At 42.4% G+C, this 26,292-nt stretch overlaps 3 protein-coding genes across 3 annotated transcripts; 2 read left to right on the top strand and 1 right to left on the bottom strand.

The window, feature by feature from the left end:
• The first annotated feature begins 1,037 nt into the window (after nt 1–1,037).
• On the top strand, nt 1,038–11,563 carry coq10b (coenzyme Q10B). The gene is made up of 5 exons (XM_012826554.3): nt 1,038–1,192; nt 6,178–6,330; nt 9,271–9,463; nt 9,570–9,671; nt 9,951–11,563. Exons 1-5 carry the CDS (start codon nt 1,092–1,094, stop codon nt 10,116–10,118), a joined length of 717 nt encoding a protein of 238 aa, XP_012682008.1. The 5' UTR covers nt 1,038–1,091; the 3' UTR covers nt 10,119–11,563.
• A 1,126-nt stretch (nt 11,564–12,689) lies between these two features.
• On the bottom strand, nt 12,690–18,052 carry hspd1 (heat shock 60 protein 1). Its single transcript, XM_012826572.2, has 11 exons — nt 17,944–18,052; nt 16,437–16,612; nt 15,809–16,144; nt 15,621–15,716; nt 15,433–15,526; nt 15,173–15,341; nt 14,911–15,010; nt 14,548–14,793; nt 13,948–14,122; nt 13,411–13,589; nt 12,690–13,069 (listed from the first exon to the last, which is right to left on the bottom strand). Exons 2-11 carry the CDS (start codon nt 16,608–16,610, stop codon nt 12,920–12,922), a joined length of 1,719 nt encoding a protein of 572 aa, XP_012682026.1. The 5' UTR covers nt 16,611–16,612; nt 17,944–18,052; the 3' UTR covers nt 12,690–12,919.
• A 460-nt stretch (nt 18,053–18,512) lies between these two features.
• hspe1 (heat shock 10 protein 1) lies at nt 18,513–21,968 on the top strand. The gene is made up of 4 exons (XM_012826544.3): nt 18,513–18,651; nt 20,641–20,796; nt 20,982–21,071; nt 21,479–21,968. The coding sequence occupies exons 1-4, from the start codon at nt 18,529–18,531 to the stop codon at nt 21,527–21,529; spliced, it is 420 nt and encodes a 139-aa protein (XP_012681998.2). The 5' UTR covers nt 18,513–18,528; the 3' UTR covers nt 21,530–21,968.
• Nucleotides 21,969–26,292: the final 4,324 nt, after the last annotated feature.

Raw genomic sequence — 26,292 nt, forward strand, 5'->3', positions numbered from 1 at the left:
AAAATAAAAATAAATTAAAAAACAACCCATTTCGAATGAAACTTGGTTCGGTACACAGACCCTGAGAGATTCAACACAAAGTAGCAGGTTTAAGAGTGCTAAGAAACTCAAGTAATTAACCCAAAGTTTTAAGTGTCAAGAGTGCTTAGAAGTTCAATTGATTAGATTTAAAATCCAAGGTGTTAATAAGGTTATCAGCAGATTACTTAAAACTTTCCCATTTTCCAACAGATTACTTAAAACTTTCCCATTTTTCAAATCCAAATCTTGAATCTTCAGTTTTCAATATGCATCTCATTTTGCAACTATACATGAAATATCTGTCTGTGTGGACCTTAAGCTGTGGAATTCATTCAATGTATAATTAATCCTTTGGCTCAAAATAGCCTTGGTACTTTGTGCACTGGCACACACATGGTTGAACTCTGAGTGTCTCTCAGTCCACTTCCACTTCTGCTAGGGTGCATCTTGTCTCAATCTTCGAATCTCAATTTTCAAAGATCTTAGGCCTGAACTGACCTTCACAAAAAGACACTTGTTCAAGTAGCTCTCCTTCTGCAGGCACAGTTTCAATTATGTTCAATCAATGGTTCAAATCGTTTTATGTTGAGAAAAAATGGCATAGAGAGTAGAGTCTGGTAGTATTAGTATTCCTGGCTGAAGCTCAAACTATTGGACAGAGGCCCCCAAAGAAAACAAAATAGGCCAATGTGATATAACTATATAACCCTAAACTGTTTTGCACTTCCATTAGCAAAACATAAACATTAGACACTTTGAGAGGATATTGTAGAAATTTTAAGCATATAAATTTAGCTTAACCTTTTAAAAGCGCTCTGTGGGTCGGCTGTCACCGACCGCAACATAATCCCGCATCCCATGACATGAATGCGCACGCAACTCCACTACAATGTGCCCTCACGTCACTGGTTTTCCAGAGTGACGAACGTACAGAGGAGCAAACCAAAAGGGATTGTGTAAAACTATTGTCCAATCACCACATTCGCCGATAGGGTGCGACCTAGAGAAGGGTGGGGTCTAAATTCGAGGGGTTATCAGCGTATGTGGAACAATAGTTGTCGAAACTGAAGATGGCGAGAGGTTCCCGGTGTTTGCGGAGAGCGGTAGCTGAATGTATTAAACAATTGCCATCTTCAGGTAGCCGAGAAGTACCGGGAAGGAGTGGAGTGAGGTAAATACATATTTTCAAGTCAGATCATGCTGTTTTATAACTCCCCTCTTTCCCCGTTGGCTAACTGGCTAGGTTAACGTAGCTGGCGTTGTTCTGATCTAATCTTACAAGCTAGGGTCTGTATTGGTGGTGTACTGAAACAGTTTGACCAGTTTAAGGTGGTTAAGATGTTTTTTTGTCAAATCAGTTAAAACCATCTACCAGAATTAACTGGTTTTCAGCAGTTTTTTTCAGTAGCTAATGTTACCAGCCTAAGATGGTTGAACAGCCAGCTAGGTTGACCAGTTTAAGTTATGTTTTCGTATGATATTTGTCAAACCAGCTAAAACCATCAGTTTCCACTAGCTAATGTTACCAGCTGAAGATATATGACAATTTAAAGTAATGTTTTCGTATTGTTTTGGAGGGTTTAGCTGATCATACCAGCCAAGACCAGCTAAAACCACCTACCGGCATATGCTGGTTTTTAGCTGTTCTTTTCAGCAGGGTACTGTCACTTTACCCCTACCATCTAGTTAATTTAAGATAAAAATGCAAATCGCGGGTTTGCGAAGGATACATTAGATACACAACTTATGAAATCAGTTAGCCCACTAACTTAGCAAGCCAGACAGTTGTCTTGACTAGCTGTCAGTGGAGCCATTTTGTTCTACTTTCGCAAACACTTTTTGTGCGGAACTAAGTCCGCATGAGGCGGATCGTTTCGTTGATGTTAAAACTGCTTTCCAATGTCTGGTGCACAGCAAGGGACCATAGCCGGGTCTTCCAGAAATCAGGGGTCTGGGGTATGGTTCACCTGAACTCCAGTGCAGTTCTTATTTGCTGTGAAGGCTATCCGATCTAAACTCCGGGAATTAAACGCTATATATGACCGCTGATGGATCCAGATTCTCCCACAATAAATACATGCCAATGTGAAGTTATTTATTACCATGCAATTCATTTTCCTAAACAATAATTGCACTGCAAGTAAAGCTGCAAATTCAAACCGCACCACCCCGTCTTCGCTGAAACGTCCTTATCTGAGCAGCTCGCATAATTTATGGCAGAACGAAAGTGACCAACTTAATAAAAAATAATAATAAATATAGCTGCAGGTAGCAGGGCATAGTTGCAATGGAAACTTGATGTCACTAGGCAGCGTTTACAGTCTGTTTTTTTACTCACATGTGGCTCAGATTGGATATGTATTTTGAACGCGTAAAGAGCAAAAACGCACGTGGAATCAGACGTTTTCAGATCCGTTTCAGGCGGAATGTGGAAATAATATTGGGCTTTTTACACCTGGCATATAAATGCGTTTTGGGTGATAGGATTGCAATCGGATAGTGCTTGACCACATGAAAGTACAGGTGTGAATGCACTTCAAGATGCTTTAAGGACGGATTCTGATATGATCGGCCAAACATTGTCCACGTTGATGGATGGCTACCATTTTCTTCTATTCTATCTTTTTTGGTTATTTTTTGGACCTGCGCAAAACTAGACGCGGATTTTACATAAACTGCACACAGTAATCGGATCTCAATGTGGCCACTGGAGACACATTTAATACCAGGTGTAAATGGTTAAAAAAAAATAATAATTTGAATGCCATGTGTGGAAAGCCCTAATGTCTAGAGCGCTTGGAGCTGAAGACATGAAAAGAATCATGGGACTGTCCCCAGTAAGTGTGCCACAAACTTTTTACCACACGTTTCTGGTGGAAGAAAAAGAAGATGAATGATAAGCACATTTAGAAAGACAATGGGTGCCTATGAAGCTTCAGTGCTTGGCCCCCAAAAAACAAATTGAGTGTGGTTTTCTTCTTTTCCTACGTGATGATGACAGAAGGTCTGTTTTGTTGGTCGTGTGCGATCATGGAGTGTGCAAGCGACAGTCGTAATTTTGTATGCTGCGGATTAGCATTTCATAGCATTTCACACTATTTAATATTCATGACGAAACAAACCGTTACATCCTCTGACCAAACTGATATTTCTTTCTTTTACATTGCATAGCATATCTGCACTGCAGTGGCAACGTTTAATCACCCCACCCCACCCCTCCCCCGGCATTTACAGTGCTTCTACTTACGCAGTCTCTTAAGTGCCACATTGTGTGACATCATGCTCAGTTGTGAGGTAAGCTTGTGCGTTATCTGAGAGTTTTTAGGTGGGCACGAGGTGAAAGTTGACCTTCTCCCACTCGCCAGGGACATTGTGTACGCATCGCAGACATTGACCAAGTACAGTTGCCTTGGCTGTCATTCTACGGTCTCTCCCTGACAGGTTCACTATCGTTCACCCCAGCCTGTGTCCTGACGTCTGTCCAATACAGTCCCTGTACAGGGTCTTTCATTTGAACTTTATACATGCAGTGGAATGTTGGGACCACTCTGTCCTTGTAAAATGTAATGATAATAAAGGTTAGACGAATACTGCCACACATGTACTTCCTATGCAATTTTGTGTGTAGTTTTCCTATGCCTTGTGAATCTTCCTGAAGGCTTGTCTCAGACTGCCTCAACTCTTATCTTTGGTGTCTGTGTGCCAGGGAGCTGCTGAGACAGCATGTGTGTTCTGTCTTCAAAGTAGTGTTGCTTTCACATGACCTAAATCTGAACTGACTGAGTGAGAACCAGTCCCCTCTTAGAATGCGGACTAGTCGCTTAGATGCCTTCTCCTACAAATATAGAAGTGTCCACTCTCATAGGTCAAGGTTTTGATGGGTAACGCGTCAGAGGTGATTGAGCAATGTCAGGTTATGTTACATGACCTATGAATTCTTTGAATGGCCAATAAAACCTATGCTTGTGCTGTTCCACTGATGTCAGGTTTTCCAAGAACAACTGTGGAAAATTAGCCAAAGAAGGAGTTTTGGGTTCCGTATGTTGTGTACTGGGTCTTTTGTTATGATCATTAGTGTTATTTCTGTTGATGCCTGCATTCTATTGCACGCATATTTTGTGTACACTATGTGGAACAAATGAAAGTGGATAGACTTTTGACGGCCTCTAGGTTATAGCCATGTCCTTATGAGTGGATTTCTGTAGTGGTTACATACCAAAACAAGAATATTTAGTCAAGACAAGGGTATGCTAGGTACATGCCCAAGCAAAACATACCGACTCAAGATTGAGGAGTTGGTGGTTACACAGGTTAGGAGTACTAAAAAAAAAAATCAATTTCACTCCATTCATATTTGCGTTTATAATTGGGTGCCAAGCAGAGAAACTGCATAGGCATCCCCTGTGTTTCCACCTTTTCTTACTGTTATGCATATAATCATTTTCATCATTGAAGTCTAAGGTAGCCCCTAGAACCGTTTTATATCAAATTTATGTGGCTCTATATTGGATTTAATGAAAAACCTTTAAACACAAAATTTGCCACAGATTACTGTATCTTCAGACAATGGATGGATCAGATGGATTTTTAAATTTCCAAAACCATTAATCCGTTACAGCAGGGGTACTCAATAGGCGGACCCTGGTCCAGATCCGGACCCAGACGCAATCAAATGTGGACAAAAGCCAAAATTAATTTAATAATGATCCAAGCGAGTTTTCATTGTTGTGTGATTTCGCGCTATATATTTTTTTCCTATTCGATGTGGTTTCTATCTTCCGTGTCCAATCCAGAGGTCCAATCAGGAGCTGTAATAACATCACTATGACAACTCACTCACTCAATGCTGGCCACGAGCTTTGTGGGTCACGCAGGTTTTGTGTGTCAATGGCAACAACGCGGGCAGATCGATTTGTGAACGGTATCTGTTTCTCAGCAAACGAAAATCATGGCGTGCTCTAAACCCGACAAAAAACGATTGATTGATTCCAAAAATCACGAATTTAAGAGAGCGGACTGACAAGTAGCCTATGCATTTGTGCTGCCTGTGGGGAGCACAACACCGATGTGTTTAATCTGCAACGGTTGCCCTTGTCAAAAGTGGTAACGTGAAACGTCACTATGAAACAAAGCATGCACATTTTGAACAAAATTACCCCCAGAACTCTGAGGTAAGGGCCAGAAAAATATACCAACTGCAATCATCATACCAAGCAACATGCAGTGTAATAGTTAGATCAGCCACACAACAAGAGCATGCATACCTCAACATACTGTTGTGAGTCTGCCTTTTCAACCATGAATATGGTGCAAAACAAATACAGGAGCACACTCACTAATGAACACTTACATCAGTGCCTCCGCCTGGCCCTCACACCTTTTTAACGCACAAAAAGGTGTTACCTTTCACACAAATAAGGCCGGACCACATCACCTTTTGTGCATAGAACTTTTTCGTTGGAGTTATGTTTTTGGATTTTGACCGTCACTGTTCCGGACCCTGACCTGAATGGAAATTTGGCGAGTGGACCTTTTGGGTTTCTAATTGAGTACCCCTGCTTTACAGCCTATCAAATTTCGGCGCCAAACAGGAAGTGAGCTCATATCTTTGGTGAATGGACATGGAACTTGCTGTGGGTGCATACAGCCATGCCCCTTGACATAATGACATCAGACTTCCATGGCAACAATGGGCTGCTGGGGCCCCTCATCACTGCTCACAGCTATATTTGTAGCTATGTTTCCATCAAATATGATTCTTGAATATCATATGCCTTTCGAATCTGGAATGCCTTCTCAGCATGTCCTACAGTAGAATTAATTAGGGTTTGTATTTTAATGACATTATGGGATTATGTGAACAGCTGTTTTGGATGATTTTCATGAGACACTTTTCAAATAGAAACATTAGTTATTTGCCTATATGTTTTGACTGCGTTAAACATTTACATTGTTGGTTGTACAAGCCTATAACCTAAACTTGTGCTTCCAGAAATAAATGTGATCAGTGTACATTCCTTTACTCTCTCCAAGGTAGCTATTATTAGAAATTCTGTTAAACACCAGCTTTAGCCAGGTAAGCAGACTTGCTAAAAGTGTCTGGTGTTGGTTGTCCTGGTTCATTTCAGTGAATTTTTGCTGTTGTTTTGGAAACAGGTATCTTTCATCATGTGGGATCCTGATGACACGAGTGCCTCCCCTACTCGGGGCCTTGCCTGGCCGTCCCATGGTGGCACCCACGCGGAGCTTCTTCAACCTGGCTGAAACGCTCAACAAAAAGAAGGAATACTCCGAGAGACGCATCATTGGGTGAGTGGCGCTGCAATGCCATGGCCTGGCCTGACCTGCCTGTTCCTGCCCTAGCACTAGATGACTTAGGTTTCCATCTCTTTATCTCTGCAGCTATATTTAGCATCCATGTTCCAGGGCGCTCCCATCAGCTGGTTATGCAATGCCAGGGCAAGGGTAAAGCGTCCTTAGATAATGAGAGCTTGCTTGGGTGCCTTCCAGGTCTAAGGATGAGATGAGGGAAGGTCTGGCAGGTCCTCGCTAGTCTTCTTATAACATCATCCTAATCGGTTACTATGAGAATTTCATTGACAAGGAAGGAAGCGGATTTCAGAGCTGCTTTGTCTGATTCAAGATTAGAGCCTGGATCCTTGGCATAACAAACAGATCTGGGCCCATATTCACAAAGCTTCTTTAGGCAAAAAGTAGCTTTTAACTTTTAGGAGAAACTCCTGAAAATAATGGATGTGTCGGTCCTTTGGGCCTCCTAATTTTTTGGACTAAGAGTAATTCACAAAGTCCTTTAGTTCTCTCAGATTTACAGTGGGGAAAATAAGTATTTGAACCCCTGCCGATTTCGCAAGTTTGGCCACTTGCAAAGAAATGTGTGATCTATAATTGTAATAGTAGGTGTATTTTAACAGTGAGAAACAGAATATCAACAAAAAAATCCAGAAAACTGCATTTTATAACATTTATGACTTAATTTGCATTTGATGCAGAAAATAAGTATTTGAACCCCTAGCAAAACATGACTTAGTACTTGGTGGAATAACCCTTGTTGGCAAGCACAGACGTCAGACTTTTCTTGTAGTTGGTCACCAGGTTTACACACATCTCAGGAGGGATTTAGGTCCACTCCTCTTTGCAGATCCTCTCCAAATCCTTAAGGTTGCGTTTTCAATGGGAGGGAATGAGGTATTCCACGTTACATGGCCCCATCCATAGTTCCCTTGATGCAGTGGAGTCGTCCTGTACCCTTGGCAGAGAAACAGCCCCAAAGCATAATGTTTCCACCTCCATACTTGAAGGTGGGGATGGTGTTCTTGGGGTCATATTCAGCATTCTTCCCCCGCCAAACGTGGCAAGTCGAGTTGATGCCAAAGAGCTTGATTTTGGTCTCATCTGACCACATCCTGTCTCCCAATCCTCCTTAGAATCATTTAAGTGTTCATTGGCAAACTTCAGACGGCCCTGTACATGTGCTTCCTTGAGCAGAGGGACCTTGCGGGTGCTGCAGTACTTCAAACCATTACGGCGTAGTGTGTTGCCAATGGTTTTCTTGGTGACTGTGGTCCCAGCTACCTTGAGATCATTCACAAGCTCCCCCTGTGTAGTTCTGGGGTTATTCTGCACCTTTCGGATGATCACCGATACCGCACGAGGGGATATCTTGCACGGTCTATCTTGCGATTGACAGTTGTTTGGTGTTGCTTCCATTTACGAATAATCGCACCAATAGTTGTCTGCTTCTCACCAAGCTGCTTGCCGATGGTTTTGTAACCCATTCCAGCCTTGTGCAGGTCTACAATCTTATCTCTGACGTCCTTGGTCAACTCTTTGGTCTTGCCCATGGTGGTGAGGTTGAAGGTGTGAAGTATGATTCTTTGGACAGGTTTCTTTTATACATGTCACCAGTTGAGATCAGGTGTACCTTGTTAGGCCTAATGAGGACTAATCTGTGTGCTTCTTGGGCACATAACTGGTCATTGGGAGCCAGAATTCTTGCTGTTTGCTTGGGGGTTCAAATACTTATTTTCTGCATCAAATACAAATAAAGTCATAAATGTTATAAAATGCAGTTTTCTGGATTTGTTTGTTGATATTCTATTTCTCACTGTTAAAATACACCTACCATTACAATTATAGATCACACATTTCTTTGCAAGTGGCCAAACTTGCGAAATTGGCAGGGGTTAAAATACTTATTTTCCCCACTGTAGGTGCTACTTTTAGCATTAAGAAGTAGTCAAGAGGACTCCTAACTCACTGCGAACTATAAATGAAAAACGGCAGTTTCTATCATTCCACGTGACTGTATGTTTTCAGTATTTCTGTATCTATATCCTAAAACAGTCTCAATTGCAAGGGAATAATTATGGAGCTTGTGAGGGGTGCAATACGTCACCAATCAACCGAACCAACCCTGAAATTGAACAAATGTACAAATAAACAAGGTCCTATCTACACAAACATGTCGTCATACACACTAAAGATACTCTGTGGGCAGCGTATTCTGTTATTGTTTAATTTAGCTCATGTCAAATATTTACTTATTGTTGTTTGTGGTAGGATATGAAGTGCGTGCCTTGCCTACTCACTGGCACAGACCCCTCAGTCATCAACTAGTTCAGGTCATTGCATTGAAACCTCTTTCTCTTAGGGAGTTCTCAGTTTTCGTGAGTAAAAGTTGGTCTTAATAGCTTTGTGAGTAGGATTTACGTGAACACTTTTTGTGTGACTTAGTAGTACTCTTAGTGGTGAGATAAAATGCTTTGTGAATACAGGTCCTGAACATGACGTAACAAAAACAACAGCCAGCTGACCTGCTGTTCCTGGACTAATAATACTCTTCAGCAAGCAATCTGACCTTGGCAGAAGAGTTACGACGACAGGCCTATTTCTGTTGTGTTTTGAATGGTTGAAATGGGTAAAGGTTTAGGGTCTTTGATTTTAGACTACACACACTTTCAGCATTTAGAACATTATGTACTGTCCGGTGTTGACCGTTGAACTGCAGTACATAAAAAGGGTTTTGTTTGTTATTTGTACGTTTCTGTGTCAAAGACCACACTGAACCCTTTACTCACGAGGGTTTTGACCTTCAGATGCAAAGCATTCTACCGTGTCCCTTTTTATACCCTTCGTTGGAGATTAATGCCCACTTGCTTGTCGTGTGATCTTGCCATAGTCACATGCCTGCCACAGAATGTATTTTGACCCTTGTCCTTTTTACCCCAGGTACTCCATGCAGGAGATGTACACTGTGGTAGCTGGTGTGGAGGACTACCGGCACTTTGTGCCCTGGTGCAAGCGCTCGGAGGTCGTCTTCCGCCGCACAGGCTTCTGCAAGGCCAAGCTCTCCGTGGGCTTCCCCCCTATGGTGGAAAATTACACCTCCCTGGTCACAACCGTGCGTCCCCACATGGTCAAGGTGCGTAAACACATCTACTGTGCGGTCATGTGCATCTTTTGAGTTGTGATCAAGGTTTTGTGTTGCGTTCTTGACTTATTCATTTGTTTGTCTACTCAAATTCTAGGCCGCCTGCTCTGATGGTAGACTGTTCAATCACCTTGAGACAGTTTGGCGTTTCAGTCCTGGTCTTCCTGGCTACCCGCGTACATGCACCCTGGACTTTGCTGTGAGTACCAAAGTTTGAATCTCATTCAGATACCTGAATGGAAGCTCACCCAACAGAACTTAAAACCTTGTCTTAACTTCAAACCACCGATTGGACCTAGCTCGCAGGTCTATTTACTATGCAGCAAGTTTGGGAGGTTCTCCATTCTTCCCTACTGTGCATTGGAATCCAGCAAAGAAGAAAACAATGCGTCTGTGATTTTGAGGCTGATTTTGTAGAGCTCTGAGCTGTGTCTCACATGTCTCGTGTCTGTCTCTCTCTCTTTCTCGCCCTCCCCAGATTTCCTTTGAGTTCCGCTCCCTGCTGCACTCTCAGCTGGCCACGATGTTCTTCGACGAGGTGGTGAAGCAGATGGTGTCGGCCTTTGAACGCCGCGCAAAATCAATCTATGGTCCCGAGACAGCCATTCCCCGTGAGCTCATGTTCCACGAGATCCACCACACGTAACGCGCGCTCTTGGGCAAGTGGTGGAGAGATAGGGGTTAAAGGTAGCAAAGGGTTGGGGCTGGAAGTTGAAGCGGAAGGGGGCCAGGGTTTTAGGTCGGGGTATAAAGGTGCCTTATTTGCCTTTGTCGACAAGACGATTGTTTTTTGTTCCCCCCCCCCTCTCTTCTGTCAGTTCCTGGTCTGTGGAGAGGTTTGTGCAAGGCTGAGCTCTGCCCTGTGGGCAGTTACTTTTCCTCGTCTACCCCCACCCCACCCCCCAGCTCCCCCTCCTCCTCAACATCATCGAGCCATGCTCAGCATCATCCATTCTGGCAGCTGATTGGTGAGGCAGAGTGAGAAGGGTGTTATTAATTCCACATCCACACCAAAAAAAAAAAAAATTGTAGTCTGACCCAAAGGCTAATTGACAAAAAAAAGTGAATGTATTTCAGACTAACGAGGAAAAAAACATCCCCATTTTGGAGACTAAGAGAGTAGCATATTGTTTAGATGAACTCCCTTTGTGGCATTCACATAATGCTTAGAGTGCCAGCGCTGTCAAAAAAAAAATGTAAAAAAAAATGTTACGTTCTCAAGCAGGCATATATTGTGGACTTCTGATAAGTGATCAATATTTCAAAAAGAAGGGACTAGAGGGATGTTGGCCATGAGCTCCAGACTGTATGGCGCCCAGTGCAGGACAAGGCAGAACAGATTTGCTATTATGATGGATTACAAGCACAGACTTCTGTCTCTGTTCAGACTCCTCATAGAGGCGCTATATTCTTCAATGCCAGCACATAGGGAAGTCGGATACTTCCACAGCCCTGTCCATGATGAGGGGGGGGGACAGGGCAGTGCCTTGTCGGGGCTTGTGAACAGAGTAAGGGCAAGGGCGTAATAACACTGTAGACTAATGACTCTTTTCTTGCGACGACTGAGAGTGAAGGTAGTTGTGTTTTGTTTCGAAGACGTGTTCCCGTGTGCAATAGTGTTTCTGAAGTTTTGGATTTGAATGCCGTTAGCGCTCGCTAAACATGGATGCCCACTGCTTTGAAAAGGGCCCAAACTGGTGTCGGGTGCAACAGAGGATCACCTCTGTTGTGAGGTGACTTGTCTCTTGCGCTCCCAGCAGATTGCTGCAGTAGGGAGGCATCTGTATCTGCTGCCTCAAAACCCCAATCTGTGACTATTCCAAATCCATAGTGCAGTTCTGTTACAAGTTCATGTTAAGTTGCAGCATTTATTTATCATCTTTTAACATCTATTTATTTAGGTTATGGGAAGACCACACTGTACATACTGATTTAAGACCACAGATCAGTGAGCTATGTAGAAAAAAAACACAATGTATATGTGATGTGGGTTTTTTTTTTTTTTTTTTAGTGTAAATTAAGGTATTTTAATTTGAGTGTTGGGTGAAATGTATACAGACTGCATGGTTCATAAACTATTTTTATATTTAAGAAAATGTGTCTTGTTTGATTTGTTATGTCTTGCCATCTGATTCAGACTACTTTAACTTTCAGTTCCAAGGCTACAAATAGATTGGTCATGTGAGTGATACAAATAGTCACACAAACTATATGTACTGGTTAGCACCCCTAGTGGATTGTATTCATGTTTTTGGACTGAAACCAACAGTACATGGTTGAGTGCAATCATGTGTTCTCGTTAATCACCTGATCCTGCGATTTGTAAAGATGCGAAACATCCTGTTTAGTGTAATCTGATGTACTATAATACTGGAACCAATTCACAAGCAAGGAGTTATGCAATTGGAATCAAAAGGATTTTTATTTTGAACATATTTTATTTAAATACAAAAAAATAAAAAAAGAACAATGACATTATTAAAAAAAAAAAAAAAAACCTGAAATTACTACTGAATTTATGCATGAGAGAAAAACATCCCAGTTCTAGAGCTGCTCAGCTGTGATGCTTCTGTCACACAGCAGTTTGCACCACTGACAGGCATAAACAGTGATATGGAAAAACATACCCTGATCAAACAAGATAGTTGGCTTTAGCTATGGAACATTTCATTGGTCCAAACTGCTGTGCCACAGATATCACCCCCACCACTGTAGCAGTGTAGGCCCCATATTCACCCCCCCCCCCCCCCCCCCTTTATTTCAGTCACTACAGGGTAGCAATCACTGGTAATCGAGGCACTAATGTCCAGATCTCTGGCTTTGCAGTAATCAGAACTAATTGGCCCATCTGAGTGTTTCTTTTTGTGTGTTATTTTATATTCTTTGTTAAAGAATAAAGGGAATTTAGAAAAGTAGTCACTTGTAATAATGAGCTAGCACTAGCTTCATGACTGCCATTACTATACCTAAATGTCCTTCAGACTGGTTGACAAGCTCATTATCTGGCTTTAAAAGCCCTGCATCGTTTCACTGACCATGTGGTCCACTGAACACCCTGGGCCAACAGCATCAACAACAACAAGATGACAATCTAAATTCAGAAAGTCACTAGAGAGGACGGTGCATTTCTCCCAGTACCATAGTAAACTCTGTATGTGCATGTTACCGAAGGGACAAGGCAGCCAGCGGGCAGAGTCTCATTTCTACACGTCTTGTCTTCCAGCCATAGAGTAGAGCAGGGGCCTGGTTTAGGGGGAAAGAAGAGGAGAGTAGTGGCTGAAGTTTCTGGGGGTGGTGAGTAGTAGTATGCCTTAAGAGGTGAGGAGGGTCATCCATTTGGCAGCTCCTTCTAACACTTGCAGCAGGTGAGGGGGGGTGGAGGGCACATCCTGTCCGTCTGCCACTCACCCCTCTACTTAAGTCTGACTGGGGCTGGTGGCGTGGCGGTTAGAACATACCGCCTCCCATTCCGCCCATACCACCCATGCCGTCCATGGCCGGAGCCTTCTCCTCCTTGGGAATCTCTGTGACCACAGCTTCGGCCGTCGACAATAAGGACGCCACGCCAGCTGCGTCCAGCAGAGCTGTCCTCACAACCTGCATGGAAAGAAAAAACTAATTTGTCATGTCACTGGCAATAGGTAAGTGCACTTGTTGGAAAATCAAACATGACATTACGAAGGGTATTAGGTGCATCTTTCAAATGCCAAAGTTTCTACAAATCTGTCATGCCACCAGTATTTTTTGGGGGAAGGAGAAACAACAGAATAAGGTCACATATTGGGCTGTCCTGTTGGTTTGCCCAATTAGAGAATAGAATAGTGCACCACCAACAGTGCTGAGTACAGTGCTAAAACTGCTGAGTATTTCAGCATAGGAGAGCGAGGTCCAGAAGAGGCTGGTTATCAGATGTGAGAAACAGGCATTACATGTCTCACCTTAGTGGGGTCAATGATGCCCTTCTCCACCATGTTGACATATTCCCCGAGTAGGGCGTCGTAGCCGATATCAGCATCACTCTGCAGGATCTTCTCCACTACCATAGAGCCATCCACCCCAGCATTCTTTGCAATAGTCATGGCTGGAATGCGCAGGGCTCGACGGATAATATCAATTCCTACAATAGAGGGTCAAAGTGATGAGAAGGGATCAAAAACTACCTTAAATCTGGGCTCTGTGAAGCACCTTGAGACAATTGAATTGTTTTTGCGCTATATAAATAAAACTGAATTGAATAATAATAATAAATAATAAATGTCATGTCAAAGTAGGATTTTATTCTCATTTACTGGTTACCATGCCATGTCACCTGATAACTTCCTAAATATTGCCTATGCATTGATAATGTAATGACAGTGTCTTTAGATATGAATATTCATAATATGATCTTTATAAATCATAATTTTCTGAACTGGTACTCCCAAACCGTTAAAGCCATGTCATGGGTGGTCATGGAGGTCGGTGTTCTGACATACCTATCTTCTGGTCGGCATTAACTGGCGTGATGGTGTCCAGAGCAGGGATGCACCGCAGAAGGGCACAGCCGCCTCCGGGCACAATGCCCTCCTCTACAGCTGCCCGCGTGGCATTCAGGGCATCAGTCACACGATCCTTCTTCTCATTCACCTCAACATCGCTTGTGCCTCCAATCTGAAACAGGACAACTGTTGTAGAAAATCTAGCAATGGAGTGGCAAAAATGCAGACAATTTTGTTGCCATCTTACCTAATTAACTCTAGTCACCAACTCAACTAACTGACAAATAATGACACTCTAGACAAAGTTCATATAATCTCAGATCTCCATATCTAGCCAGTTAGTGAATATACTCAAATCTACCAGGAGTAGTACCTCTGGCTGTAACCATTTTCTAAATTAAAAGCATAACAGCATATGAGACATTCATTAGAAGACAAGCAATGCAAACTAAACGATTTTTTTTACACCTTCAGGCCAAATTACTGACAAATGTCATGATTCTCATGTGTTCATAAACGACTGACATGCCATGCAACTCAAACCCAGAGTGAAGGCCATGCATTCCTTTCCCAGTGTTCTCTGCCCTTCCCCCTAACCTTGAGTACAGCCACTCCGTCGGACAGCTTAGCCATGCGCTCATTCAGTTTCTCCTTCTCGTAGTCACTGGTGGTATTCTCGATCTGCTCAGCAATCTCATTGGTGCGCTTCTCGATGGCTGCTGGGTCTCCTTTGCCTTTCAGCAGCATTGAGTCGTCTTTGGTAACCACCACTTCACCCACTTGACCAAAGTGATGTGGCTGAACATCCTCAAGGGCTAGTCCTGTAGCCTCGTCACCAAAAACCTTTGGACAGAAAAAACAAAACCATCTTAATTACGGTTATAAAACAACAAATGAAAAGGAAGAACAGCGGGATTAAATTGGATTGATAAGAGTGAAACGTTGGATAAGTGTGCTTACAGTGCCCCCGGTGGCAATAGCTATGTCATACAGCTGGTTCTTTCGATTGTCCCCAAAGCCAGGAGCCTTCACAGCCACTATCTGCAGTCCCACCTTGAGCCTAAGGGTGGCATAAGAGACCAACATACAGTGAACACCAAAGAAACTGACTTATCAGCCTCCACAGTCCTGCATGAAAAATAGCAACCACCTATAACTGCTTTTATTTAAAATTACCACAGTAGTCCCCTATGTGTCTACACTGAGTGGGCAGCGGATATACCTGTTGAGAACCAATGTGCTCAGTGCCTCTGAATCCACATCCTCAGCGAGAATAACAAGAGGTTTGCGGTGCTGGTTGGCAAGCTCCAAAGCAGGGACTATGCTCTGGACAGTGGAGATCTTCTTCTCACTCAGGAGAAGATAGGCATCCTGGAACTCACACCTCTGACCTGCAGGCCGGAAGAGAAATACAAAGTCAGAAATACACATGGGAGAAAAACCTTTGAGAAAATCCAGAATGTTCTGTAATGACCTACTCACCCTTAGCTGTGTTGATGAAATAGGGAGAGATATAGCCACGATCAAACTTAAGCCCTTCAATGATCTCCAACTCATCATGCAGGGTTTTGCCATCCTATGGGTAAATTAGAGGACCTCAATGAAGCATGTTATTTCCATGGTTGGGGCCCACGTTAACTGACTGTGGAAAAAAGCTAATTCAGCCTTACCTTCACAGTAATCACACCTTTTCTGCCCACTCTCTTCATTGCGTCAGAGATGATATTACCAATCTCACTGTCTCCATTGGCAGAAATAGTTGCCACCTACCACAGAAGGGAGAGGGGGCAACACACGTGAGTAACCACCGCACATGACCATTCATAGAATCAAAGACTGCAATTAATTTCACTCTTACCTGAGCAATCTCCTCTGGTGTGGTGACTGGTCTGGACAGCTTCTTCAGCTCGTCGATAATTGTCTCCACGGCCAGCATCACGCCACGTCGGATCTCCATTGGGTTGGCGCCTTTGCTGATGGTGTCAAATCCTTCCTTAGCAATGGCACGAGCCAGTACGGTGGCTGTGGTAGTGCCATCCCCAGCTTCCTCGTTTGTGTTGTTGGCTACGTCCTGAACCAGCTTGGCCCCAATGTTCTGGTATCTGTCCTTCAGATCGATGCTCTTAGCCACAGTGACACCATCCTTGGTGACCTTCGGGCTTCCCCAACTCTGCTCAATGATGACTGTGCGGCCCTGCAGGACAGCCAAGGAATTTCACATTTAAAACACTAATACAGTACTTCTAAGAACGATCATGTTTACAAGCCCACATCTATATAATTTCTGGGTTAAATATAAAAAGAACTGGCTTTAAATGCTGAGATAAATGTTTCTGGAAATCCTGTCAGTTTGCTCCTGGCAGGGGATTATTTTTTTAAGACAATGTCTTCATTTTGCAAGACAATCGTAGCATCTGAGCAAGTTCTTAATGGGCCTGGGTGTCGTAACGGCATCTGTTTTTTAACCTCTAGAAATTCTTCTTTACCTTGGGTCCCATAGTAACAGCCACAGCGTCGGCCAGCAGATCCACACCTTGCAGCATGAGGGCACGGGCATCGGCCCCAAACTTCACATCCTTGGCATAAGCACGGGTGAGGTGTGGGGCAAGAGCCCTGCACACAGGACGCACCTGTCTCATCACAGTGGGAAGGCGGAACATGTCTGTGGACAAAGATTAAGACAAGACACCACCGATCTGTTAGCTCTAGGTCAGAGATATTTGCTTCACATCACACATACAATCTTAACCAGACCGAACAGTGGGGTTTATTATGACCCCCCACACCCTTTTTTTAAACATGATACACTGATTTGTTTTAGTTTTATTTTAACAGTGCAGTCATACAGAATACAAGTGTATTTTTTAGCTTTCAGTATGTGGATAAATCCAGTACAGCATTATTAGATTAACATGTTCCATGTTGCCAGTTCAGCTGTCAGGTCATTGTTGCGTTTTCATAAAATAGGCGAAATAAACCACACATTTAAACGTCAAATTTCATGTAATTTATGTTATGTTATATCAATATGACCAGAGTTCATATTAGGTGAAAATACAGATTATATTATTAGATGATGAAAGACCCCGGCTCGCTTTCAACACCGGACATGATACTGCGAAGAGCCCACGTGTGTGCCAGGGTCATGCGTCACAAGGTCAAAATCTCCCAGACGTCTTGCGTTCAAATCGAGTGCGCAAATGAGTAGCTACGCTTCACATGTGTTTAGATAACTTTGATTAATTTAGCTATTTTCTTACACCAGCAACGTTACGTCTTGATAATATAGGAGAATAAAAAGTCAACAGCGAGTATTTTTTTCTTCGGAAGCCTGATCAATGTTAACATAAGTAAAGCAATGAGATGGGGGGTATATCCCTGGACACATTCATTCAGATGTGTCTGGTCAGTGAACTAGGTATATTACGGCAAATTATTTATCAACCAACATCAATTCCGTAACAATAACTTACGTTAGTATTATGAACAGTTGCCCACATTTAACCCAAACCAGACTTGGCCAGATATCGATAAAAAATTTGCAAATAATGAACTTAGAACGTCTTTTGGTATAACGCTAGATCAAGGAATACGGCTACAATCTGTCAAATTGTGCAAGTGCAACTGTACTTTTACAAACCTATGAGTGATTATCGGTAATGGGGTCTAATAGTTGCTTGACGTTTCTGTCAATGAGAATTCGTGACTAGCGCTGTATAGTCTTTTAGATTTGTATACCGCTATGATTGACGAACCTTCATTTGTAAATAATTAACGTACAACATGCCATATGTTAAAACTACATTGTCAGGTAACGTTAGTGCTAAATTGCCTTTTATTGCGTAAAACAGCAAGCTAACCTTAGTATTGGTCAGCGATGCGGAACCAGGTGTCTTAGCTTTATAAAATAAAAGATGATCTAATATGTCTAACCTGCATCATCTGCTATGCACTGTTGTATACGTGAAGTCAATACGAGTAGTAAGTACTTACTTGTGGTTCGTGCGAGAGAAGTTAGATTTGACGGTATGAAAACTGGTCTACTTGAGAGTCCGGAGGACACGGACTGATATAATTCAGGGGTAATGAGTTACAGTGGACTCTTCAAGCCATGCACATGCCTTACTTCATCCGGGTAACATACCGGCCCTCCACTAAACATGTATAATATGCATAACTATTCATATTTTAAGGCTTTCCCCGTTGATTTAAACATAAACTTCCAGGCCACAGTCAAATCAAATGACGACGTAAATCAAGAGGAGAAGAAAAGGACTGTAATAAAAAGACTTATTACTGTATTATTGTTAAATGTGGGGTTATTTGTGTAATGCTCGTTCCGGGGCTCCTGGTTCCAGAATCTTCGCCGTTACGATTGGAGAAAACAACCTCAGGTCAGAGGTTGAAATTGTGCAACTCTTTTGGACCGATCAAGCCGCATATAGTGGTTTGTTTGTTTAAACTACATACTAGCACTTGTATTTACATAGATTTATGTTTTTACCCAATTTGAATCAACTGCCAGTTTGTTTTGTTGGCAACTTTGCCAAAGAATATTCCAGATTTGATGCATGGCGCATGCGCATTGAGTTTTCTTCCTTCACGTGGGTAGTCACTCAGAACCCAGCGTGTCCATTTCTTACGTACAGAAATCAGGGTGCAAGTACAGGACTCACTAACTGCCCAACGACGACCAAGATGGTAAGACTTCAAAGCTTTATCAACGGAATGATATTATACTTAAATCTCTGTATACTCTTGGACCATTGCAATCTGATGGTCATGACAGGAAACCTGACATAATTATGTACGAAATCCCTGTCATTTAAGCTAAGATAGCTAGCTAGCTAACTCTACAAGTCTTAGTCCATGTTACTCTCCTCTGCAAGGTCAGACAGTAACTGGCTAAATATAATGTATGCACGTACGGGATCACGGTAGCAGCAGGTCTGTTAACATTTATAGATACCTTGCAAGATGCGTCCCAATACATTTACATCGGTAATTTAGTTCTGAGCTTGCAATGCCGTTTCTCTTTTCTCGACCATGTTGCCGGTAGGTTTGTAGCTATAAATTAGCTATGATCTGGAACGATTCGATAGCTAGGTAAGAAATGTTTCGTTCGATTTTTTTGTCATAGTCGATAAACTCACTTATTACTGTATTATCATTTAGGGTGTTAGATGGTGTAACCACCACCATTCCCCATAGTATCAATGTTAGCTGTGGTGTCATCTATGTAATTATTCAGAATGCAGAATGGCGAGCTAACGTGTGCTCATGGTTTTCTAACAAGAACTTTTCAGATGTGCTGTACAGTACTTGCCGTAATGTTTTGGAGAATTACGCAGTCATTGAAACACGAGTTACCTCGCTGTTCCATTTAAAGCCAATTTGTTTTAGCTTTACAGTGTCATGTGTTTCCGGGTCATCCCCATACAAACGTAATTGGGGCGCTTTTTTTCTGTCACTTTACGATGGTATTATTTTTCCACCACTTCCGTGATTTCCACTGTGATTGCTGCCCCCCCCACCAAACACACACTCCATTTTTAAACTACCATGGTGACATCTTCTCCGTATGTGTCATCTAAAATCCTTTGGTTACAGGAATATATTTTAGTTCAGACAGGTGAGTTAGTTGTGATTTGCTGTATGCAGCATATGGTAAATAATCAATTTAATTCTTAGGAGGGCGTTTCATTTTTCTTTAGTCTCTTTGGTTGTCCTGTAGACCAGGCATGGGGGTTTCTCGTAGTATCTGTGACCTTTGTCCTTGGTTGCAATGATGAATTTTAACGAAAGCTCCCCCTCTGTCTACACTATAACCCACCCCCACTGAAATAAAACTGGCCTAAACCTGAATGTCCTCCATCCCCCGGTGTTTCATGACCTTCACCCAAGGTCGGTAGACAGTGGAGAGGCAGCTGTTGCAATGAATTCTTATCTTCATCACTGTAGCCTTGAGAATTGTGTTGTGTTCATATAACTTTAAAACATTTCAAGTTAGTAGACTTGGTGGTACATTTTGGTTTCGTAGCCATTGTGATGTCGTTGTTATGGCCACCTTTCCGGACTAATTTTTGTTTTGTCTGTAACAAAACTCAAGTAAGACAGTAACTGAGAAGGATGTGCGCATCCTTATGACAAAGCTTATCCTATGTGTTTATTACAACAAATGTTCGTTTTAGCCATTTTAGCTCCCTTCATATTTTCACATTGATCCATTTCAGTTATATATATATATATCAGGAATAGGGTGGTGTGCTTGCACATCCAGAATCTCATGCTTACACACACAGTGGTAATTAGTGTGCTGTTATCTACTGCATGGTATAATTACCGTGTAACTAGTGTGCTGCAGTATCATATATTACCTGTTTTGGAACAGTGCAGGACTACAATTTTGGCCCAGGATGAAATAACCTCAGACTTGAGCAGGCCTTTGTTTCCCACAAGAGTTGTTGAGCAACCACCGTGGTAACTAAGGAGACTGTGTGTTTAAAATGATAGTCTCTCTATTATTCAACTATGGTGGTAGTTCAATGTTTTTTTGGAAACGCAACCCTGTACGGCAATGTGTTAAGATTCTGTTGCGAAACATCACTACTGCCCTCTACTGTCTAATCAGGTATATTGCACAATGAATTCATAATTCCTCATGAAGTCTGCTCTTCTCTCCTTCTTCAGGCTTTCCGTAGATTTCTGCCCATGTTTGACCGTGTGCTGGTGGAGAGGGTAGCAGCAGAGACTGTGACCAAGGGTGGCATCATGTTGCCAGAGAAGTCCATGGCGAAAGTGTTACACGCCACAGTGGTGGCTGTGGGCCCTGGCTCTGTCAACCAGGTGATTACAAGACCTCTGGACACACACATTTCAAAGTTGTCCTTTAATAAATCACTCTGTTAAGAAGTTGACTGTGTCTGGGAGTAAGAAAACATTTTTGTCATTTACATTTGAATTTATTTGTGACATGGGTTAATGCTTCTCTTGTAATCATCAAGTTATAATTGTAACTTTATTTTTTATAGAAAGGGAATGTTCTGCCCGTCTGTGTGAAAGTCGGTGAGAAAGTGCTTTTACCGGAATATGGAGGAACCAAGGTTGTTCTTGAGGACAAGGTAATGTTATAAGCCAATGGATTTATGTTTCTTGTTTATCATGGTTTATTCCTTGATCATACCTTCCGGAAGCAGTTTGTAAGATTCATTTTGTACATTTAAACTGAGGTATGCCGGCCCTCAATAATCCTGGGACACAGTACTTATGTAGAGGGCAAAGGTAACTGGGTAATCATTTCAATTCCTGTATTCATAAAGGATTATGCTACTGCAATATATTTCTCAGTTCAGTTTTGGGTAAGCCTGTGGGTTATTTTTATTTCTCAGTACTCTGCAGTTGAAGACTGTAATATTTGGAAGTCAAATGTGTTCTCATTTTAATTAGGAGTCTTGTAAAAAAAAAATGATGTAAATTGTCTTTTTATTTCACATTGTTTAACAGATGGCATTGTTCTTCTGTTCCCTAGGATTACTTCCTGTTCCGGGACGCTGATATTCTCGGCAAATACGTTGACTGAAGTCTGTCGTTACTCGTCCTTTCCATCCTTATCCTATAAAAGAAGATAAATGGTTGTGCTTTCATATACTTGTTCTTTTTTTATGTTTTCAATTGTAAATAATTCTGATCATGTTTTGTTAAATAATAAAATGACTTAGGTGATCCTGATGCTTTGCCTTTCTTTGGGTAATTACCTGTGTGTACACATCTGTCCAATTATTCTTCTCTGTGTTAAGACATGATACTAGAAGTCCTGTTGTGTCTTCACAACGCACTAGAATGTTCTATTGAATGCAACATTTTTGGATGTTTTGTTACACAATTGAAAGTAGTGAGAGCTAATGTATTACACTATGAGCATTATGCAATCAGTGTGTCTGGATGCAGGTTAACCCAGAAATATTTTCCAAGGCAAGAATAAAAGCTCTGACTAATATTGAATAAAACCCTAAACCTTCTGTCACCTGCTGTCAACCTTATTTAAGACCAAAATATTTTTTACAGCCTAGTTTTTGCCTGATCTACTACACATCTATAAAGAGTTTCCCTTACTAATGCAGTGCAGAAGTGCAGGACAGTGGACTGACCTCTGCCTTACAGTAAAGGTTGATCAGTGTTAAAGGTCAAATGTCTCAACCTGTGCAGCATTATTAAATGTGACATCACTGACACTGTCTCTTTCATTGTGCCTTTAAAGACATTCCAAATGCTTAGAATTAAGCAATCAGCCCCAAGCGGCCGTGTTTTGTGCTGATTTTAGAACAGGTAAGGGGAGTTGTTAGGCACGACGCGAAGCTGAAACACCAAACGCGTTTTTAAAACGGCAGACGCTTCAAACACGTCAGAGCCGCAGAGGCACCAGGCTGTTTTTCCCGGCGCCTATAGGAAGCGAAGCTGCGTGGCCAACCTGCCTGGGCCGAGTGTGACATTGATGAGCGGTGCGCCTCCGCGCCTTGCGCTGAAAAGTTGAGAATAGTTCAACTTTTAAGCGCATCTAAAAAACGCTAGAAAGACGCAACGCGTGGCGGAGAAAAGGCGCACACGCAAGGCGCGCCGTACCATAGGAAACAATGCATTTGCTAGCGTCCCGTTTTTAAAAACGCGTTTGGTGTGTTTCGGCCCTTACCTGTTCTAAAATCAGCGCAAAACACGGACTCGCGGGGCTTATTGCTTTTCTAAAACTGTCACTACAAATATCCGATATGGTTTAATTAAATAACGACAATTACATTTAAGAAACAAAATAGTTTAATAACAAACCGTCATTCTTCCGCCACTACCAAGTATAGTTCCTAAATAAAACAGCCAGATGGAACACTTGCACTACCGACAAAAAAAGGGGGTGCTTATTTATTCACATTCATTTGTATATCGCCATTAATAGTGCAATTGTTGAAATAGTTTTCAAACGGGCTCCTCTTTGCTGGTGCAGTGACAGGGGTATCTTGATGTTGACGCTTCAGTGTCCCAGATGATGTTGCAAGGATGTTGCTCCACTCCTTCCTCTCGCTGTAATTTGGACACCAGTACGATTTCAGTGACGACTCGCACCTATGTCCCGTCACTGCCATAATCTCTCTCCCCTCTAGGCCAGCGTTAACTTTGTAACGTCTTTCTTTCTTTGAAATATTCCATGCGCAGTAATATGGAATGTTATCATAGAATGTTATGAGGACAATTTGAAAGGTAATGCTGGATTTTACAACGGCATGGAACGCGATTTAGCCAATCACAATCAAGGATTGGAACAATCAGTTTTAGAAGAATTCTTCTAAAGGTTCCCCAGTAACATGCTGATGAGCCCTTCATGGTTCCAGACGTTCCAAAAGATTGCAGCGACATCTTTGTGATATAGCAGAATGTTCTAGTTACATGCAATTATGCAAGATATTTTTGTTACATCTTGCTATACCTTAAAGAGTCTGAAGTATTTTTTAGCCAGTAACTAGCATTGACAGTTACAGTCACATGTTATCATTTAACTATTTCAGTCATGAGGGAAATACTTTTAGCTGGTGCTACTTCTAATGCATTGTCGGTACAGGGTTCCATTTCCATTTAAATTCATTTCCTTATCAGTGTGTAGCTGTGTGCATTACTGGCATGTGGTGCCTTTAATCCCATGATGGAAAACCCATCCCCGTCATGTCAGCTTCCCTCGTTCACCCCAGTTTCTTTGGAGCGCTCTGTGTCTGTCACTCTTGTTTGTATGTGTGTGGGGTTAGGGTTAGTTTGTCTGTCCCACTCCACATGTTTGTGTGTGTGTGTTTAACGTGTGTGTGTGTGTGTGTGTGAGTCTGTCTGACAATGGCTCATCTCGGGCTGCACGCGGCCTGACCTCTTCCGCGTGACCCATGTGGTTCCACTTACCCTCTGATGTTGTGGTTGCTGGGCGTCTCTGAAGGTAACTCCGACCGGTCTGGAGATCACATGATGGCGTCCTGTGTGTCCGTACACCCTGGTTGAGGGTGGTCTTATTACAGGCCGTCTGCTCAGCAGGACTGGTTTGGCAGAGAACACAGAGAGGTTTCTGTTAGTGTGGTTATTTTATGGTGTGGTTATTTGTGTGTGTGTGTGTGTGTGTGTGTGTATCTGTGTGAAGATGTGCTGTTTGTGTAAGTGAGTATGAAAGTGTGAGGATATGTACTTTGTGTTCTAGAGTCTTTACAGTGTCTGTGTGCAGCTGCTTATCTGGTAGGGGATCTTCATCTACATCTGTGCATCTGTGCTCCTTCAGACATTCCTGCCTCTACAAGGCAAACCCACAGAAGTCTCTGCCTTCCCTTGGTTTGTATGTCTCCGCTATTAAGGTTTACACTCCTCTTCCCCCCCCTTGAGCTTCAAACACATCCCATTTATAGGGGGTTGATAATGATAATGATGACAGGGATAATAGCAAAAGCATTCATCTTATGTCTGTGAGAGTGTGTGTGTGTGTGAGAGAGAGAGAGAGAGAGAGAGAGAGAGAGAGTGTGTGTGTGTGTGTGTGTGAGTGCGTGTCTGTGAGTGTGTGTGTGTGTGTGAGTGTGTGTGGATGTGTGTGTGTGTGAGTGCGTGTCTGTGAGTGTGTGTGTGTGTTTGAGTGTGCGTGTCTGTGAGTGTGTGTGTGTGAGTGCGTGTCTGTGAGTGTGTGTGTGTGTTTGAGAGTATGTGTGTGTGTGTGTGCGTGTGAGTGTGTGTGGATGTGTGTGTGTGTGAGTGCGTGTCTGTGGGTGTGTGTGTTTGTGTGAGTGCGTGTCTGTGTGTGTTTGAGTGTGTGTGTGTGTGAGTGTGTGTGTGTGTGTGTGTTGCCTCCTTCAGTGACGTTGGTGGCCCACCGCAGTCGTTAACGTTGTGGGTGTCTCACCTCTGTTGCTCCTTCTCACACACACACACACACAGGACAGTCTGACTGCTGTGGTTTTGTGTTCTCCTATGTCACTCTCCAACTCATTTATAACTGCTGGTGGTGAAACACTGACATTGTCATTGCAGACTCCCTCCCCTCGACCCTCACATCAACTGTTTTTGTCGGCTTACTCTGGAGTTTCCTCACGCAACACAACTCCTCTGTCTCAGTGGAAAGACAGACAAGAAAGCAGACTCATAGTAATGTTCCAAATGGTACCTCAGGGAAACTGTATCCTAAATCCTGTGTTTGTCTGATGACCTATAAGTTCAGCATCTCAAAGTTCTTTGGCCTAGGCGTGCATCAGGTCACGTTTCAACAGAAATATGTTTAGTGTAAAGTTGCGGCTCAAGAGGTCTTTGGGTGAACTGGGAACCAGGGACTTAAACTAGAATGAATCTGATCTTGTCTTGTATTTTTTTCCAACTGGATTCATGGTATGACAGGGATGACTGGAAGTCTTTTTTGGAGGTTTATCATTAATGCAGATAGCCTCTAGTGTTATGTAGGTACCCCAGTTTCCTTCCAAACAACTCTTGCAAGTTTCCACATATTCCCATTTTTGTGTTATGAGACAGTTTAAAACGAGAAGAGGGCTCATAGAGTGCAGACCTCCATCAAGGCCAAATGTCGTTGTCTCAATATTAACAAAAGTTGTTAGTGCTGTAGTGCTGACATACAGACAGACAAATATACAAATAGACAAAACGCACTGAAAACATAACCTCCATCTGCGGAGGTAATAATGTAAATAACTTTGGCAGGTTTGATTTATTTGATGTAGGAGGATAAAGAGGATGAAGGCTCTGTCTCACTAGTCACCACATTAGATAATGACAGCTCTATAAAGTTTAAATCAGTTTTCACAAATCACCCTCAACTCACCATCCTGGCTATGCTATTATCTCATGCTGCAATCATACAAACATAAACAAGGAAATATGAAGTGACAGTACGGAAAACACAGAGAAACATCAGATGGATGTCTCCCTAAAGCCTCTCTTCCTTTCACTGCTGAAAGCAACCCTACGGATATGCATGTTTTTTTTCTCCGTGACCACATGATGGCACCATTGCCTCATATCTTAGTGATGTGATACTGGGAGTTAGGTGAGGGGAAGAATCACCATGAAGAGTCAGTACTTCTGTGGGCAAGACTGAGAGAGATAGAGATGTTTTAATTGAAATTAAGTTAGATTACAATGTTTTGGCTGGGCTTTTGAAGTATTGGAGTTGATTAAAGTCAAGGCAAAACATATGTGTATATCCTCTTTGTGTATTTGTGGACCTTGGATGCCTTAAGCACCTCCTTGAGTTTAGGAGTGTGCTGTTGTATCTGTGTAGATAAATACTGTGATGGTAGACTATCCTGTTTCAGAATCATCATCTCCACT

The sequence above is a fragment of the Clupea harengus genome, chromosome 2, assembly GCF_900700415.2.
Source record: "Clupea harengus chromosome 2, Ch_v2.0.2, whole genome shotgun sequence".
NCBI classification, from domain to species: domain Eukaryota; kingdom Metazoa; phylum Chordata; class Actinopteri; order Clupeiformes; family Clupeidae; genus Clupea; species Clupea harengus.